Raw genomic sequence first — 19,413 nt, 5'->3', positions numbered from 1 at the left:
GGGGGTAGGGGGTGGGCGGGGCAGTATTGTGTTTTTTTTTTATCATGAATGGATCTTAGTTGGTGGAAAAATCTACTTGTCCCTGAGTGACCAATCTAAAAAACCTTTGAATGTCTGTTACTTTCTGTATTACAGAGCTGTAGAATTGTTGCACTGGATAGTCTCCTACCACTTGAAAGTATCATGATGTTCATGTCTCTGTGTAATTCTTTATTAATTCTAAGCAGTACTGTTTGGTTCTGTATAATTGTAGACTGTAAGAAAAAAAAAAAGAGTAAGTTATATCCATAATCCAATATAAATACTCTTCTGATAACTATTGAATGCAAAACCAGTGAGTATTTGTTATTTAACTAGTTATTAATATTTATGTCCCAGACCATATGACTCCAAACCTGATGGAGTCCCATTGTCCTTAGTGGAAGTTATTGCAGACCCTTTGCAACTGAAGTGCTTTATAAGAACTGTGCATGACATGAGCAAAAGTTTGGTGAAATGTACATTTTATATTTTAATTTAAACATTTCAGTGCATAGAACCAAATCAGCCTTTCAAAGCTTATATGAAACAGCTGCTACCCAAGCGTTTCCATTATTCTTATAACGACCGGATTGAACCATTGCACTTTTATTTAGACTCCCAATGGCAGCTTGCTCGGTAAGTTACAGTTTTCAGTACTTGATTATACAGCAAATAATTTCTTGTTTTCTCATAGCTTTTCTCTTCCAGATGCTTAGAATTCAATGATAGCTATTGGAGCCTGGTGTTCTTGTTTGTCATAGCAAAGGGATACTGCAAAGAAACAATGCGTGCTTTTCTCTACAGTTTTTGCTGGCCTGAGGAGGCTCAATTCTAAACTGGCAGCTATAGATACTCTCCCTGCTGAGCATGCAGGTAGTGGCAGGCTTTGTGACGCTAAGGTCCCCGTTGCCAGACACTTGAGCACATCTTGCCATGCTTTAGGAGTTTCCAAAGTGAGTCATGAAAGCTAAGCGTGTGCATAACTACTTGGTTGAATCAGTCTTGTGAGCGATCCACTGGCATACATTGAACTTACTGAACCCACTGTTGTTAATTACCTTACATGTTGAGACCAATGAATTTACAACTCCCAGAATAATGGCATCTGCTATAATAATACAATTTTGAACACCTCTGATACTCCAGGGCTTTCATCATGAAAGAGTTTTTCAGTCCATGTATTCAGTAAGTCCTGTTGTATAACACTGTAAACGTGTGCAAGTCATGAAAATCAGGTTTGGGTTACTAGAACTATACATGTTTAAATAATATGTATTGACCTGGCATATGCTGCAGATTTGGTTTTATTAGACTGTAAGATGCCCAGCTGAATGCTCTAAATTACGTTGTTTGTTTTTTAATAAAAAATGTAAAAAAAACCCTTAAGAAACTAGTTATAACAAGTACTGTAAAGTTCTGTTACCCAAACGACAGTGAAGTGAAAATCTCTTATCCTGAGAACAAACATTTTGTTCATATGTCATTTGATAAATGACTGTGATGGACCCTTGAGAATTCCAAAGGGATAACATTTGCAGAGAAAACTATCATTCTGATTTTAAAGGCATTCTCTTCCAGAGCTTAAAGACTTTCTATTCCCTATGCACAAGCCTCTAAAAATCTTTAAATAGACAAGTAAACAATGCATCACTGAATGTATTTGATACTGATACCATTCGTAAAGTGTGAGTTATATAAACTGTGAATTTTTAATAGGAAACCGCTTGAGATTAAAAGCTGCATAGGTGGATTTCATGGCTCAGACAATCGCTTCCCCAGTATGCAGGTGAGACTTGGAAACTTATGCTAGCTCTTATTTTTAGCTCCTTCTATTTCTGAGTTGTGGTTGCTGGGTGTTGAGATTTTTTTTTTTTAAGATCTGTGTTACTATTCCATCTGCAATTAAAGAAATCAAGCATTTGTATGATTGCTTTTGTGATGTGCTGGGTAACCCACACTGGGTGGGATTCCATTGTCTTAAAGAGTCGGGCAAAAACCCAACAGGACTTACCCCAGAGATTTCACTGTGCTGGTAAGAGTATAAAGTTGTGCCAAGTTGTTTTGATGTAACATTAAAAGCAGGAAAAGAAAACTTATCTCATCAAATCCTCAAATACAGTAACTGTAGATCATAAGAGAATGCAGATTGGAAGGGACTGTGGGAGGTCTCTAGTTCCACCTCCAACTCAAAACAGAGTCAGCTGTGAGATCAGACCAGTTTACTCAAGGCTTTATGCAGTTGCACCTTCAAAACTGCCAAGGGCAGAGGCTCCACAACTTCTAACCAATCCATTCCACTGCCTGACTGTCCTCATGGTGTAAATGTGTTTAGTTATAGCCAGCCAGAACCTTTCTCGTTTCAATTTATGCCTGTTGTCTCTCTGCCTCCTACTGTGTAGTATGGCTACTGAAGAGCATGGCTCTATCTCCTTGATGACCTCCTTGCAGGTACTGGGGGACTGCTGTTAGGTCCTCCTGAAGCAGTCTCTTCTCCGTGCTGAACAAGGCCTGTTCCACTTTACAGGGCAAGAGCTTCAGCCCCCAGCCACCTTGGGGGCCCTCCACTGAATTTGCAGTGATTGTTTGTTGATGTCATTCTTACGCTGGAGGTGGAGTATCCTGCTGTGGCCTAAAGAAATGCTGAGCAGAGATGGATAATCCCTTCCCTCAACCTGCTGGTTGAGCTTCTGTTTTATACAGCATGGGATGCTGTTGGCTGCCCCTGCTGCCAGGGTGTGCTGCTGGCTGATGTTCGGCTTGCCGTCCGCTGTGTCACCCAGGCCCTTGTAAGCAAAGCTGTTCCCGAGCCAGCCAGTCCCCTGGTCTGTAAGGGTAGTCCATTCTTTGTTGTCGGGGGTGCCTAAGAACAGAAGTAGCAGGCTTAAACTGCGGTAAAGAAGAGTTAATTTGGTTATTAGAAAACTGTTTTAACCATTAACGAGTACAACAGTTTGCCCTGGAAGTCTGTGGAGCTTCCACCACAGGAATTACCTAACGACTGGTCAGACAAGCATCTTTCAGAAATAACATAATTACTTCTGCTTCCGTCTTTTGCAAAAGTTGACTAAATGATCTCTCAACTCTAATTCTATTGTGTCATGATAGACTATGTATCACTGTTTTGAGGTAGTCTGTTCAGGAAAGAGCATGTCAGTCATGTTTAAAATAAGGAGAGTCCCTAAATTCTTCTCTTTAATGAGAAATGGGAAGCGATCATAGGGAAACAGGAAATCAGATCCTTAGTCAGCTGCATCTAATTTGGGGAAGTCAGTTAACCTATCCTCTGCTTTAGTTTCTGCTATCAATAAAATGAAAGGCAATACTATTAATTTCAAAAAGCTATTTTCAGGATAAAATCCACTAACAGTTGTGAGGTACCCGGTACTATTACAGTGAATATGTTTAAACACATCTATAAAGAGAGAACCCTGTATTCAAAAAATTACTGAAAACATGTTTTATTAAAAGACCCATGTAGTCCAAGAGAAAGCATAGATTTCTCTTAAAAGCCTTATTTTTCATGTGTTGTGGAATTACATAGTCTTGGCATCAAACTGATTTTTAAAAACTGTTAGCCAAAACCTCTGTTAATTTTGTATCAGTTTACCCTTCCAGACCTACTCTTCTTCCCCGATTTGACAATGGAAAACCTGTTGATAGGTTTTGATACTGTTGATAGTAATGGCTTACAACCAGCAAGGCCATATGATGCCAAATACCAGCTTAGTATATTCTCTCTGCTACAGTTTACTGTGTAAATTTTTTTCAGTAGGTTGACTCGATTCAAACTTTTTGTCAGATTTGGGATTGCCAGTTCATAGCATCCCTAATTGGTCTTAAAACAGATACAACTTATCCTTTTGTGGCTAACAGCACACATTATAGCAGCGTAAATTTCATACTGTGTAGTTAACTAGTTCAACAGAAAAGAGGTAGCATGTTCCTGCTTCATCTGGTTCAAATTAGGCTTGTTAAGTAAATTATTAGCCTACAGATTTTAGTATCAACAACTACAGAATGACAGCCTGCCTTATGCTTTAATCTCAAAAAAGAAGTTAGAGTTGAGTTTTTAGCCTCTATTTTTGCCACACAGCTATGAAATCTGAGACAATTGCGTTGTTTGCAAAGAGCTTTGAGATCTTACCCAGCAAGATGCTATAGAGTGCAAAGCATCCATCACTCATTCAGTATCTTGATACCACAGATGGGTGCAATCTGTTTCACTTAATTAAAAATACGCTGAATATCTCAGGGCAAGTTTAAAACCAATCTTCTTGGCAGCAGTTGAGTTTAAGCATTTGCTGCCCTTGTCGTCTTGTTCTTAGTCCTGCAGCAAACCCCGCTCTGTGCTAGTGTAAGCTTTACGTGGCTGCAGAGTTAAGTAGGTCGGGGAACTGAACGAGAAGGAAAAGAGCCAGTAGGAAAAAAGAAAGTTTTCTGAGCTGGCTGCGTTCCTGGATCAGGTTCACTGTATGGCTACACAATAGCTTGTGCCAGTACAGCTCAGGAAGTGGTGCAAGGAGAAGGCAGAAAGAACAGCTGCAAACCAGGCGTAGAAGCCTAGGATCCTGCCATTGCTTAAACCATTTAAAACATTGCTACCAACAGATGTTTTTATAGCCTTAAGTTAAAAGCTTCCAAATTGTTTACAGGGTATGAAATGTGGTGGTTTTGGCTCAACGTTTCCAGTAAATCTCTTAAAGCATTTAAGAAAATTAATTTAACTTCTTCAAAAGCAGAGAAGAGCAAAGGACTTCATAAATGGCTGACGGCAACTTTTTAAAGGCAATAATGAGACAGAATCGGGTTTCCTAATACTCTTTTACTACTTTTTAAAATCATTCTTATACGTTTACTTTTTTTTTAAGAAAACATGCTCTTGACTTGATTCATGCTATGTTGGTAAACTAAATAGCAAGTTCCTGGAAGAAAATGCTCTCTAAGTTTGAAGATATTTTCCATTTAAACTTGTCTTAAACAGAGTTCCTCTTTACTTTTCTCTGTAAATCCTAGGCTATCTTTATTGGGTTTGGACCAGGATTCAAGTTTCGTACTCAAGTTGATCCATTTGAAAACATTGAAGTATATAATTTAATGTGTGGTAAGTACAATTGATGGGGGTCATCTTTGCTCAGTAAAATACAGTATCTTTTGGGCATTGTAAATCTTCTAATAACAGATTTTAAAATGTCCTTAGAAATTTGTCCTTAAGACTTGCTGCTGATTTTCACTAATAAAAAGCTGTTTGTTTTTTCTGAGAAAGGTCCAGCTTCTAAACAACTAACGGCTGTTTATGATCTACTGGTCAGGCCACCTTGTATCTCTCCTTTTCACTGATCGTTCTGTGTGTTCCTCTGGCTGCTCCAGAGCTGGCGCTTTGACTCACCACTATTAAAACTGACTACTTCACAATCTCTCTACCATTAAGAAGAAGGGATATTTCTCTCTCAATCTAACTAGAGGCTTTATCAGATTAATCACTCAGGTGACCGTATTCAGACAGAACAATAAATGACAAGCATAGTAATGGGTATGGGTGCAGCTGCCAGGCAGCTCATTTCCAGAAAGCCTGAGTTATTCACCCCCTCTGCTTTTTATGCACTCGAACAATTCCTTGTATTATGTCATGTGTTTTCTTATTTGTTGTTTTCCTTTACCATATTTTTAATTTTAGTTACTTGATATAAACAGGTTTTTAATTCGGATAAAATTTAGATTTTTTTATTTTTGTTTACTTGAATCATATAATAAACCTCCTCCCAAATTCATCATTGTATGTGTCACTTGTTCAATTTATGTATTGTATGTTTTAATACTAGATTTGGATGTTTCCCTGTCCATTCTCATTGTCTAATACAACAAGTGTTTCAAATATACTTTTTTTTGGTCTTTTGCTGGACTGCAACTGTCTTGTTAGTCTGTAGTGCAATTGCTTTGGAGTCTCGCTCTAGGGCAAGTTGTCTCTGCAATAGTCAGGTTTCCTGTTTCTCACGCCTCTATGGTGTCACTCTAGAATTCATGATTGATTTCTGTGCCATGCAGTCTGCTTCTGTATCTGAGGATCGCAGACAGCACACTCCATATGCAGATATTCTTCACTTTATTTTCTGACACTGTACAGTACACTGCACCAGAGAAGTGGTGTTTCTTTCTGAAAATTGGACACCTTGCGGCCCTGCTTTTTTTCCCCCCTTTCAAACACAATGTTACTGTGATTCCTTGTTCCTTTGTCCCTTCTCCTTTGTTCTGTATTTCATGGTTTCTCCAGAAGTCTATCACTAGTTCTACCACTTCCTGCTCATTTATTCCCCTTGAGGTCTTCACCTGTTTTCCATTATTTCCTGCCTACTTCTCTCTCTTGCCAGGATCTATACTTGCTCTAACATCTGCATCTCTGAGAGACAAAGTGTTACCAAAGGGTTTGATCCAGAAAACACTTAACGGGAGCAGTGCGCATGCTTGAGATCAGTGGCGATATTCAGGTATACCACATTTAAACCATGTGTTTAAATTCTTTGCTGGAATAGGAAACAGGCCATTGTCAGGAAGCGTGTCTCTCACAGCCTTGTATGCTTTGCGGTCTTCTCATGCCATGGTTGATCTTGAACCACCTTCTTGTGCCCCCCCGATCTATCTGTGTATGCTGCATGGGAGGGGTAGGAGGGTCCTTACTGCCATCTCAGTGAAGCAAGTTCAGTGACAGATCAGATGGTTTAAGTGCAGTTATTGAGGTCTAGATTTCCTCCATCCTGCATGGAAAGAATCAGAAGAATAGGGTGTGCAAAAGCCAGCGCATTAACTTTCAGATAGAAAATGAAGTGAGGTGACTTATTCAACCTTTTCCTTGCCCAGAGCTTAGGTGTCTTCTGGACTGCAGAAAGGCATCTTTTTTCACTTGTCCTTTGGGTCTCTAGGGTTTCTCATGGAGGTGCCTGACTGCACCTTCTTGCAAAGTGCAGCCAGAGAAGAGAGACTGTCTCCCATTTGTCCAATATCTGAGCACTTAAAGCATGAGAACCAGATATGTACAACTAATTGTCTTGTCTGAACTGGGAATTTTTAACTCATGTTTTCCAAGGTGTTCAAATCCCCAGGCTTGGGGATTTCTGGGGTGTTGTGAATTCCTGGATACTCCGCTTAAAATAGTAGGAACATAACAGTGTAATTAGCTGTTGAAGTGGGGACCTGAGTTCTGGGACTGGTTCCGATTTGGTTTTTCACTGCTTTGTGTGATGTGTGAGGGACTGCTAGGATTAGAAAGGTGGTTTTATTCTTCTTTGCAAAGCAAAACAGCTTCATCTGGAGGGATGAAGTGTACCTGAGTGGCATAGTGCTGGGAGAAATGTGTTCAGTTCCCCAGGTAGGCAGGGAAGTTCAGCTCTAACTCTTGTGCTCCAGGTGAGTGATCTAGACACCAAGCTTTTGGATACTTTTTGGATACAAGTGTGTCTCATCACCTGCTATGTTTTGAAAATATCTTATTTCATAGATTCGGTACGAGTTAGGTGGAGGAACAACAAATCTATGAATGCTAGCGAGGATTAAGCATGAAATAGGGCTTGATCTATTCAGTATTTTGAAGGTGTGTGAAGTGTCTCTGAGTATTGGTGGGCAGAACCTATGTTCTGTCTAGGTTCTTTTGTGGCTTTAGCCTTTAGTGATGCTTATTAACTGAAGCTTATGTATTTAATTTCCAGATAAATTTAAAAAAAAAAAAGCTCCCAAACTTATTCCCTAAAGCTGCAATGTTATGTAGTCACTAGCTTCATGTGTTTGAAATTACCGTTTTATCCCTCACTGCAAGTTTGGGTGCTGCAGGTTCACTTCCCCTCAGATGTAAGCCACTGTCATTTTTTGCACTTGTTCTGTCCCTCTTTACAAGCAGACTAATACCATCCTGAGCCCTAGCTAAGAACGCGTGTGCTTCCTTCTAAAGGGGTTACATTGCTTTCTCTTTTGGGTTATGAGCAGCAACAGTGCAGCTTTATTGACTCACCCATACTTGTTATCACAGTACAAGCAGCAGTGTATTACAGTCTTTCTCATCCTGTTAATATCACTTGCATTCTTTCATAGATTTGCTTGATTTGAAACCAGCCCCAAACAACGGAACTCATGGACGCCTAAATCATCTTTTAAGGAACCCTGTTTACACTCCCCACCATCCCAAAGAAACAAGCCATCCTTCTGAATGCTCTGTGGTGGGACAAAGAGCCTTTTCAGTGAGCCTTGGCTGCTCCTGCAGGACAGGGGTAAATACTGAAATGGTTAAAGCTGTGGAGGCAGACATCTGTGTTGTATTCAAAGAGTGAAACTCTGAATTCTCCAGTGTTTATCTTTACCTGCTAGTTTTGCAGTCCCCTACTATTGGTTTCAAAATCAAATCTTGCCAGGGATTAGTGGGTACTAGCCTGTATTTGTATATTCATTTTTGCAGTTTGCTTATGTAAAGTCATATTCAGCTCCGAAGACCCTGGAAGATGCCACGGAAGCAAGCTATGATGGGGAAAGCGTTCAGTTCTTGCTTGCTTCACTTAATTATGTTGAAATTTCTCTTCTGTGAATGTTGTGTGTTTGGGCTGTGGTTTTCAAGGCTGTAGATTTGCTTGTGGCAAAAACAATTTGTTCCTGCAAATTCTCCGTAGCCCCTCTCCAGTACATGTCAGTGAGTTCTGTATAGGGGTAACTTGCAAGGCAGATGTTACATTCGGCACTTTAAGTGTAGTAGTGGCTCATAATATGCTTTGTAGAACACTTAGTAGAATCTCACTGGTATTGCTTTATAATTATAGGGCTTGCCAATAAGGGATTTTCATCAGCGTTTAAATCTCACTGAAACAGAAGGTAAGAACTTTAGATACTAATATAAAATTATAACAAAAACGTAAGCATTATTAAAAATATAAAATGTTTGACTGAACTTCTGAGCAAATCTCAAGTACATGAGGTAAAAATTCTTTGACATACTCGCTGGGTCTACAGTTCTGAGGTTTTCAAACACAGTCCTACTGAACCATTTGTTCTCAAATGTGTGTCCTTATACATGTGTCTTCATGGCACATGCATTATCTGGTATTTTTGAATTTTCTAGCACTGAAGTAATGAGCATTCCAGAATGGGAAGCAAAAGCAGTGTATGGGGAAGTATCTGATAAGAAATCCTTGCAAATACCGACATCACGATGGCAGCATACTTTTAATGAAGCATAAGGGGTACAGGGTCGGGTTGTTACATTCTTTGGACATATACGTGCCATGTTTCAGCTGCAGTTTGCAAGGCTGTAGACGTGCTCATGACTCGTGAAACAAAATAAACTATTTTGAGCATGAAGCAGGTAAGACAACAAGTAAATCATGAAAACCGTAAGTCGAAATGGAATGTAGCCTTTGGTGCTAATACCTTAAAAGATGAAATCAAGATGATTAGGCTGTCAGAAAGAGAAATAGGCTGATAGAGACCCTGCCTCGTGTGTGTTCATGAAACCTTGTTTCTTATGCAAATAAACTCTATTTGGCGACACTCCGCTGTAGCTCACTATTAAGAACTGGACTTAAATGCCAGTTATAGGCAGGATCCAGTACTTGCTGCTTATTCAGGGCTAATTTAAGGCTTCTGTTGGTTTGTGTAGTTTGTCCTGGCACAAAGAGCGGATAGAGCTTTCTTGAATCTTTTCCACTAACGACAGGGCATCTTTTTAAAATGTGTCCCAGAACCCTTTTAAAATAACTCTGTCAGTATTGTAACTCTCATGAGAGCCACAAAGTGAAATCCAGTTAGTACAATGCGGTGTGCTTTCCCCTAAGCATGTGAGTGGTTTCACTGAAACACACTCTGCTAACGTGTAGGTGGACGCCCGAGCGCCTTGCTGAACCCGGCTTCGAAGAAATATGGCGAGGCCAGGCACGTAACCTATTTCAGTTCCGTTTTGTAGAAATAGGAACCTAAGGCTCTAAACCTTCATTTTTGAAACAGTAGGATTTTGGCTGGGATTATCAGTGAGACCTGGCTTAGCACTGGTCTTAATAGCAGTAATTTCCTTATAAATTGTATGAATTAGGCACTTATTAATCAGATATAAAAAGCATTATCACAGATGAATGAATTCTAGTAACCAGCGTAGATGCTCCTTAAGACTATTTAGAGTTTATTAGTTACCTCAGTTTGCATATTCTCTCACTGATTGTCATAACTTGACAGCCTGTAAGAACAACAAAATATTAACTGCTTTTTTAGTTTTATGAAAAAAATGTGAATTGTTTGCCTTTTCCCTCATGGGTGGAGAAATAAATGTTATAATCATGACATTTTTTTCTGTTGTGGAATTACTGTGGGAAGAAAACTGCAGCATTCATTGCTCAATTTTTTTCCCCATTTAAAACAGTTGACTTGAAATTGTAGTTCTCCATAATTTGTGGATGGTAGTGACCTATTTAATGGAAAATATACTTTGACGCCTTCTTTATAATTCCAGTCATATAATGATTGAAAACACTTGCATTTTCAATAGCAAAGTAATATTTTTGTTATTTTAAAATATCTCCATGATATGCTAGTTTTCCTCAGTTTTTATTTTACATCAGAGAACTCGAAACTTGAAAACCTTATTTTTGTTTGTTTCCAGTTGGCAAAAATTTAAATATTCAATGTTTTGATGAACTTGAAGTTTACCTTAGGGGTTAAAAACTGAAACTTTCTGCTGACATTTGACTGCAGCAGATGATTGCAAGGGCATGTGTTTCTTATGGCTCAGTTTTGTTATGTCTTTGTTTTTTCTTTAAGAAAAATGGTGTTGACTCTAAAGTTGTTGCTAACTCTGCTTTACTTTTCAGCTTCTGTCTAATGACTTACCCTCTGCTGATCCCACTTAGCTTCTTTCTGATACAGTTTTAAAGGAAAGTCTTTACTCTTCCATTGGATGCAGTAGTTGGCCAATAAACAGGCAATGCCAAAAACCCTGTGCAGTATCATACATAAAACATTTGGAGATAACTTAGTCTGTATACAAACTTTCTAAAGAGATGTGGTCCATGAGAGAGAGGGAGAAGGAAGGTTTTGTGACTATCCCACTCATTATAAAGCGAGTCCTTGTACATCTGAAAATCCAACCAGTACTTCACTGTATCGTTTATTTAGATCTCTATATTTCTTAGTCCTTTAAATGTCACTTTCACATATGACTTTATGGTTTCTACTAAAATAGTCCCCTCAGCAGATTTCAAATCACCACAATTGGTTACTGTTCCATCTAAATGTTATGTAGAAGCAGATCCCACATTTATATATTTAAATTGAAACACAAAGTCAACAAAGACTTTAACTTTGCAACTTAGATCCATCTCCTGTTTTAAATGGCAAAATGTTTTGTTTTAAATATAAACTTAATTTGTACAGTATAAGTTAAATGATTGCTTTATACTGGCTTTGTGATTTAATTTATTGCCTTAGCATAGAAGCTACACCTTTGATATAAGAATGAAAAATTTTTTGTTCCGTTACTGTGACTTCTCTGTTTGACAATTGGAAATTGGGGCAACCTTAGGTGTATAAGAGGAAGATGCTTAACAACCAGTATTGACTGAAATGTAACAAGCACTATTTCTGCTGCAGTTAAGAAGATAGAGAAACTTACTTTACCCTACGGACGGCCCAGGGTTCTGCAGAAGAGACATAATTACTGCCTCCTTTACCATTGCCGCTATGTTAGTGGGTACAGCAAGGACTACAGGATGTCTCTGTGGAGCGCGTACACTGTTAACAAAGATGTAAGTATATGAAGAAAGGTTAGAAGCAACCTTGAAAGGTAAAAAGCTTGAATGCTGGATATTCCTGAACACTTATTAGGTCTGCTCATGATATTATCTCCCAGGGAACTAAATAGAGCCACATGAAATAAAAAGAGGGATTTTGTGTGAGCTTTTTTTCACTTTCCTATATTAATAAGGATTGGCTTTGAGTCTTTCCTGTTTCTCAGAGTGAGCTGCAGTTTTGCCTCCAGAGTGAGCAGATCCACCAGGAAGTGAGGAGCCCATTGCCATTGATATCGAAGCCCTATGAGTCTGCACTGGCTTACTGCTTGGCAGTGTAGGTCTGCTATAGCAGTCTGCCAGTGCTGTCCTTGAAGTCTGGTCTCAACACGGGTTTTGTGCTCTTAAAGCAGTGTTTGTAATGTGGCAGGATCCTTTTGAAAAAATAATCTCTGGACTGTCGTGAACCATTCATGCCCTGATCCGATCCTTCTCTCAGAAAATGATCCTGATTGGGGGGAAAAAAGAGGTCAATGGAGATAAATCTCATCCTTGCTGTCCTGAACCCTATGCTGAGATGCACATGTTCATGCAGAGCATAGATCTTGTGAATGGAAGTTTTTTCAAGCTGGCCTTTCACATTCAGGGAAAATTTAGAAGCCACATCATGCTTAAAAGGAATTAGGACAGTAGAGGATGCTTTTTAGTTTGATTATCTGGGAATCATAGGTTTTAAAGAATGACTGTTATAATTAAATTTAACTAAACTCCAGCAAAGTTTGTGTGATCCTAAATATTTTGAAGTTAGTGGCATGAAGCAACTAGTTACTGTAACAAGTGGCCCAGTGGAGAGAGATGGCTAACAACACATCCGGCTGCCTCTGATTCCTAGTCTGAATGAACAAGTACTTTTACAGTAGATCAGGTTATCTTAACGGGCTCCTCTAGGTTATCTTTTGGGAGATGTTATTCTCAACTCAAGTAAAATGCTGCAGTTCTGTTCACTTTATTTCCAAAATATATGAAATGGACAGGAGGGCTTGTTTTCCACTGACAAAAGAGGAACAATTCTTGCATATTATTTAAGTCCCTCCACACCATTAAAGGCAGTTGCAGCTAAATACTTAGAGTTCTGCAGGCCCCTATACTTGTAAGTAATTATTGTAAGAATTATTGTAAGTCAGCTATCCATTTTACCAATGATACTTTCTTCTTGTTCTTCTTGTTCTTCTTGTTCAATAGGACAAATGGGTTTCTGCTACAGAAGATATCTCCAGCTGTTTACACAAGGATGTTCGTATTTCTTTTAATCATAACCAGACATGTTTGTTTTACAACAATCATCCTCACCTAACTTACGGATTCCTTTCTCCTCCAGGTAAGTACATTGCCTTCATTGTACAGCATATCCGATTTAAATAATTTGCAACGTAGTAGATGTAGTCTTTTATAGATGTTCTTGATAATTAAACACAGTATGGAACAGTAGTTGCTGAATTGTTGCAGTTCACTTCAGCATATGAGAAAGAAAAACATTTTGTTTTTGTTTGACATTAAATGCCTCTATGCAAACGCACGTAGCATAGGCAATAAACAAGAGGAGCTTGAGACGTGCGCACACTTGCAGGCCTATGATCTTACTGGCGTCATGGAGATGTGGTGGGATGGCTTCTATGACTGGAGGGTTGTAATGGAAGGATACAGGCTCTTTAGGAAGGACAGGCAGGGGAGACAAGGAGGGGGTGTCGCCCTCTGTGTCAATGACCAGCTGGGGTGCATGGAGCTCTGCCTTAAGTTGAGCATTTTACATTGACCTTACTGCATAAAGTACCGAGTAGTAAGTTATTTAACCATCCACATCAAGTGTAATTTGCAAAGTTCCAGCAGAGCTTCTATTTTTATGCATAGATTCTGCAGTTGGAACAAGTTGGCCTGACACTCATGAAGAGAATTTTATTCCCTTCCCCACAAATCAAAACTCTGTTCTGATATTTTTAAATCTCACGAACATTTGTCCACTGTGTATCTGACAAGTGCAATTACTGCTGCTGCTTATAAGATTGTTTATTTTGGATGGGATCCAGCATGTACTGAAGTTAGCATTTAGACCCACATCAGCTTTGGAAAGTGAGGTTAGGTCAGCTCCACCTTAGTGTTATTACACCAATCTTTAAAAGCATGAAAATGCAAGTTTAAAGTAACAAATCCAAGTAATGAATTGCTCTTTTATTTTAGATTTTATGACAGATGCAAAGAAACCTCACTATGATGCCTTGCTTACCAGCAACATTGTGCCAATGTATCCTGCATTTAAAGGTATTTTATTTGTATGCATATTTTGTGCGCACAGTTGAATATAAGAAAGACTGCTGATTTTTTTGCTTGCTTCCAAACCATGCAAATGATCCCTGGTTCAGCTGCCTCTGTAAAATAAGACCTCCCCGAACTGTGGGCTTCTTACCTCAATGAAAAGTTCCTTGAAATAGGATTATCACTCTTGTGAAAAAGGTCCACTGTTGTGAGCTTATGATTCCTAATCAACTGGCTCATTACATGGGATCATAGTATAAGTGTCTCCATTTAATGTCTGACACTTTTGTTTGCATTTTCCTACCTCCCTAAACAGGGTTTTATACTGAATATCTTCTAGAGAACCCAGACACTATATATAATTATGTGAGTTAAATTCATTTCCAGTTTAGGAATGTCTTCTAAACTCAGATGAGTTTCCAGGCAGGAATCTAGGGTCTCAATTACTAAGGAAACAGTAAGATAATCGTGTCTCTAGTAGAAAAGATATGAAGACCTGGACTTTCCTGGGTGAGAGGGAACACAAGATGGTTGGCTGAGGGAGATTAAGCATATTGCTGGTAAAAAAGAAGGATAACTATGGCACTTCCTCTGGACAAAAGAGATGTCCTGTCTTGTAATGGAATAGTGGTCAACTCTTAACTGTAATAAAAAATATCGTATCAGTAGGATACTTCCCAGCTCATAGGTGTGGGTGTACAAGCTAGCCAGGCCAACTTTATAGTGGGGCAAGACACAGGCAGGCATGGTCTTCTCTCACCTTCCCTCCTCTAGCCTCTCCGTGACTTGGTTTCCAAGGAAAGAAACCCAAGGCCACAAGGAAATAGCCTCAGTCAGGTTTGTGGTTAGGGTGCCTGTGACACCACAATGCTAGGAGATACTGCAGTGCATGCTGCTGCTGCTCAATTAGATGCAACCCTTAAAAACTGTAAACACCTGTATAATTTATTATTTTCCTAGCTTATCATGTCTGTTTATACTCCACTGAAGACTCTGCAGAGTTGTTTTAACAGTTTCTACCTTGGAGATTGTTTCCCACTTCCATTACTGTGTTTCAGTGTTATGGAACTACTTCCATCAGTACCTGCTACCTGAATACGCTGCAGCCAGGAGCGGTGTCAATGTAGTCAGTGGTCCTGTGTTTGATTATGACTCTGATGGGCTCTATGATACCCCAGAAAAGGTGAAAAGGTGGGAACCTTTCACGTTCTAATCCTTTGTTTCTTTTTTCCATTAGTGGTCAAAAATTAATTATGATCCTTGTTATCAAGGAAAGCATCTTGCGGAGATGGGCCATTGGGAGGTTATATCAGTTCAGAGAGACAGTCAAATGGCCCTAAGCAGATACAGAAGTTTAAAGCTAAGAAATAAGCAACAAGCACAAAGAGAAAATGCACCCTCAAAACGTGTCATCCTAAAAACTGAAGGTGAAGTGTAAGAGAAGCAGTTGCATGTGGAGGAATGTCCGCTAGCCTGAAATCTTATGACATTGCCTGTAGGAGTGGATGAGGCAGGGGCTTATCCCTGGTGTCATGGTTGACACTTCCTGAGCTGGCAGTGTTCCAGTACAAAGTTGTGAGTACAAATACACTAGTTAGCAAAATTGGTTCAAGCCAGCAGGCAGATGGTTTTTTGGGCTTGGGCTGAGCTCTCCATCTACTCTGGATTCTTACACATCTTTATGATAAATCAGTTTGTTGTTATACCTCATCAAACTTGTTACTTAGATCAGCCTACAAGCCAAACTTGATTTGCAAAACAATAATCTGGAATTTTCCTTCCAGGCATAAGTTTTCTTTGGGCTAAATAGGTGAATGGCTAAAATTGATATGTAAAATTGATATAGCTGATTGCTGTCATTTGTTCTTTGTGCAACTATGATTTGGTGGATTTACAGAAAGATCTTTTGTGTTTCAGACACCCCAGTAATTCAGAAGTTCCAGTTCCAACTCACTTCTTCATTGTGCTGACTAGTTGTAAAAATACTTCTGAAACTCCTCTGGAGTGTGAAGGGGCTCTAGATGCCTTGTCTTTCATTGTACCTCACAGAGAAGACAACAGTGAAAGCTGTGCAGTAAGTAGCCTATTCTGTCCCCCTAAACATCTGAAGTCAGGCTTGAGCTTGTTTTGCTTGGATATCAGTGATTAACTAGTTAAAGACTGTAAAAATGGTACAGTCTGTCATGATCATCTTGAGAGAAGACAATATTTTTGTAAACAGAATTATGTTGTTATGTATATGTATATATGCTCAAATGTGGAAATAGAAGTTCCCTGATCAAAGAGCAAAACTTGTAGCTAGTGGGGTAGAGTCAGAGTATGTTGAGACCATCAGTGTGTTACATACGTAGACTTCTGTAGCGCAAATATCCAGTCAACAGCTGAGAAGGATGAAGAGCTTGTAGGAGAAGATGAGTCATTCACAAAGAAAGGTCAGTGCTAGGCCAAATGCATACCCAAAAGGAGAAGACACAGATGTTCCTGAAGAGCATTCGTTGCTTCTAGTTCAGGTACCTTGGTATTGTGATGAGAATGCACGTAGCTGCACTCCATGTAAACCAGAACAAAGCATGGAAAGTGTGTAGACCTAACCTACAGTGAAGGATTGCACAAGTCACTGCCCAAGTCAGGCACAGCTCTCAGAAATAGTTTTATCAGAGATGGTAGATAGATGCTGGACCTCAGCTGCCATTCCCCTTTATCACCAACTTCCACTGGTGCAGCTACAAGTTCTGTATACTTGAGGAAGTAAGAGCAAGTACTAAATTCAGGCAAGTTTATAACTATTTATAATCCAGTGCTCTTTCTTAGATGTTGTCCAACAGTTACTGCTTTCTGTCTTTATAAAGTATCAAAATGTCTTTTGCTAATTGATTAAATGTATATCAGGAAAAAAAAAAGATGTTTTACAACCCCTTTTTTTCTTCTTCTGGTCCCAATAGGATGGCAAGTCTGAGTCCACGTGGGTTGAAGAGAGAATGAAGTTTCATACAGCTCGGATCAGAGATATAGAATTACTTACTGGACTCAGCTTCTATCAAGACAGAAAACAGCCGATATCTGAGATTTTACAGTTAAAAACATATTTACCAACTTTTGAAACGGTCTGATTTTTCCTATGGAATGTTGTTATCCATTTCACAACTGATTTGTAAATAGACTGTTTTTAATGAAAACATTTTTTTAAAATAAGCTGGAACATTTATTGAGAACTCTTGACCAAAATGCCAGTAGGGAGGAGAGTGGGTGCCATATTTGTATCTCAGGGACTCCTGATGGACTGTGTATGTAACACAGGATGGCAGCTCCTGTCATTCCCACTTGAATGTGGTAGAACCATGTCCATTATTAAATGCTAACAACATTTGATCTTCATAGTCTGAGACACGAACAAAAATGTTATCTTTTATATGCACTGGAGAAGGAGAAGTTTATAAAGCATGGGTTGTGATCAATATTCTACTTTAAAAATGTAGATAATTAGCAAATACAATTCTGGGAGATAACTACATTCTTGGTGACCATTGAAATATAAACAGCACCTCTCACTCCGGCTTTCCTTGAAGCATGAATTACATTCTGAGCTTTGGGTCTCATAAAATAATGCAGTGTTATGGTGCGAGAAGCTATACTGAGGTTAGCTGGTAACTGAAGCTTCCCCAACATGGAAAAGACGCCTGGCTAAAGGAGTTCTGTTAGCTGGGAAGCCTTGGTATGTTGCTGCCCTCTGGTGTCTCCAACACTGAAGGAGAATTTGATGCACAATTTGCATGTTGTATATGCATCCTCAGAACAAGCAGGTATAGGATGCATCAAGTCACCTGCAAATCAGAAGAAATTAATTCAGGAAGATCTCTGAGCTCCCAGAAATAATGATCTTACTTCAAACTAAACTTAGATTTGATGAAAAGATTTTGCTTTCTTGAAGCAAAGATGTCTTTCTCAATTTGGTGCATGATTTTGTCAGCTGTGGTTTTGAAATCCCATTTTTGTCAAGAAAAGGTAGTTTTGGACAATAATTGTTGCCTTCGTTAGAATGATAAGATGATCTTCTCTAATGGCACATCTCATCACTACGGTAAATGCCCATAGGCCATTCAGTTGTCCGTTGGCAGCAAATGACCAGATCCTAGCTGCATTTGTAGCTGTTCTTAGTGCTACATCATCCAAATTCCAGCTTGCATAAGTTACCCATTTTGAATGCAGACACTGCCAGATGCAAATTCTGAAGGATGTAATGAGCTTTCTTGGAAGCTTTCAGGCTACACAAACAGCTGCTACAGGCACTCAGGAGTGTAGGAACTCCCTCCTTTTCCAGTAGACATGCTATAACCTTTGTAATCTTCCACTCTCTCTAAAGCTGATGAGCCAAAATTGGCTCTGTTATGTATAAAGTTTGGCATAGTCATTTACACATTTATGTTCTTCTCATCTAAAAAGAAGAAAATACGTCACGCACAAGTATGTTAGAAGAATGAAGAGCCTGTGACCAAGCAGAGAGGCGTTTTACCTTACAGCTTGGTCAGGGGCTGTTGGAGGCTGGATTCAAAGCCTGCTGAAGTCAGTGGACTTTTCCATTAACTTCAGTTTGAGCGGGCTGAAATCCTGGGACCATTTTTTCTTTTAACCAAATGTATTTTCTTGATCTTCTGTTACAAGCATGACTTTTTTCTCTAAAGTAGTTTCACTGTGTGAAATTTAAATGTGTTGTAGCAACCTCACATTATGATATGACTGTGACAGCATTATTCAGTGTAACTGCTTTGTAACGTTGCCTATGACCAATAAAAACATCAGAAGTATGCTGTTCATGACCCTTTCTGTACCAAATGCTACTGGCTAGTTAAACACTGGTGCAGATATAGAGCACTATTTCACTTTTTTTTGGGGGTGGGGAGGGGGTTGCTTCAATCCCTACTCTTTGAGTTGAAGATAACTTCAACTGGAAGGTTGAAGTTGCATTCATTATTGGAAGGGTAAGGCAGGAAGTTTGGGGGTGGGGAGGGGGTTGCTTCAATCTCTACTCTGAGTTGAAGATAACTTCAACTGGAATGTTGAAGTTGCATTCATTATTGGAAGGGTAAGGCAGGAAGAAAGATGGTCAAGATGTTCTTAAATTTTTTTAGAACAAATACTGTCCCCTGCATGCAAATGACGGAGATGTTAACGTCTTCAGAAAGTGAAGCAACGCCAGTTTTGGTTAAGAGGCAGGGCTAGCCTAGCTCCTGGATAAAGATAGAACAGATAGGCTTCAAGCAGATGACTGCTGGTTTGACCTAGGGAGGATTTTGGAAGGGAGAGTGACTGTGAAAGCTATTAATGGTCTACCTGGACTTCA

General features: G+C 39.3%; 1 protein-coding gene across 1 annotated transcript; it reads left to right on the top strand.

Moving 5' to 3' along the window:
• Nucleotides 1-529: 529 nt before the first annotated feature.
• On the top strand, nucleotides 530-17,531 carry LOC104072343 (ectonucleotide pyrophosphatase/phosphodiesterase family member 1-like; the record flags this gene model as incomplete). Its single annotated transcript, XM_009582429.1, has 11 exons — nucleotides 530-657; nucleotides 1,738-1,807; nucleotides 5,035-5,122; nucleotides 8,098-8,273; nucleotides 8,814-8,865; nucleotides 11,629-11,783; nucleotides 13,008-13,143; nucleotides 14,001-14,081; nucleotides 15,134-15,266; nucleotides 15,993-16,149; nucleotides 17,018-17,531. Coding segments are annotated over 11 exons (1,344 nt in total), but the record flags the coding sequence as incomplete, so codon positions are not given.
• Between the last annotated feature and the right edge of the window lie 1,882 nt (nucleotides 17,532-19,413).

Source organism: Fulmarus glacialis, unplaced genomic scaffold, assembly GCF_000690835.1.
Source record: "Fulmarus glacialis isolate BGI_N327 unplaced genomic scaffold, ASM69083v1 scaffold16487, whole genome shotgun sequence".
In the NCBI taxonomy this organism is placed as follows: domain Eukaryota; kingdom Metazoa; phylum Chordata; class Aves; order Procellariiformes; family Procellariidae; genus Fulmarus; species Fulmarus glacialis.
Note: the sequence above shows the minus strand (reverse complement) of the source record. Positions and strands in the feature narration are given on the sequence as shown.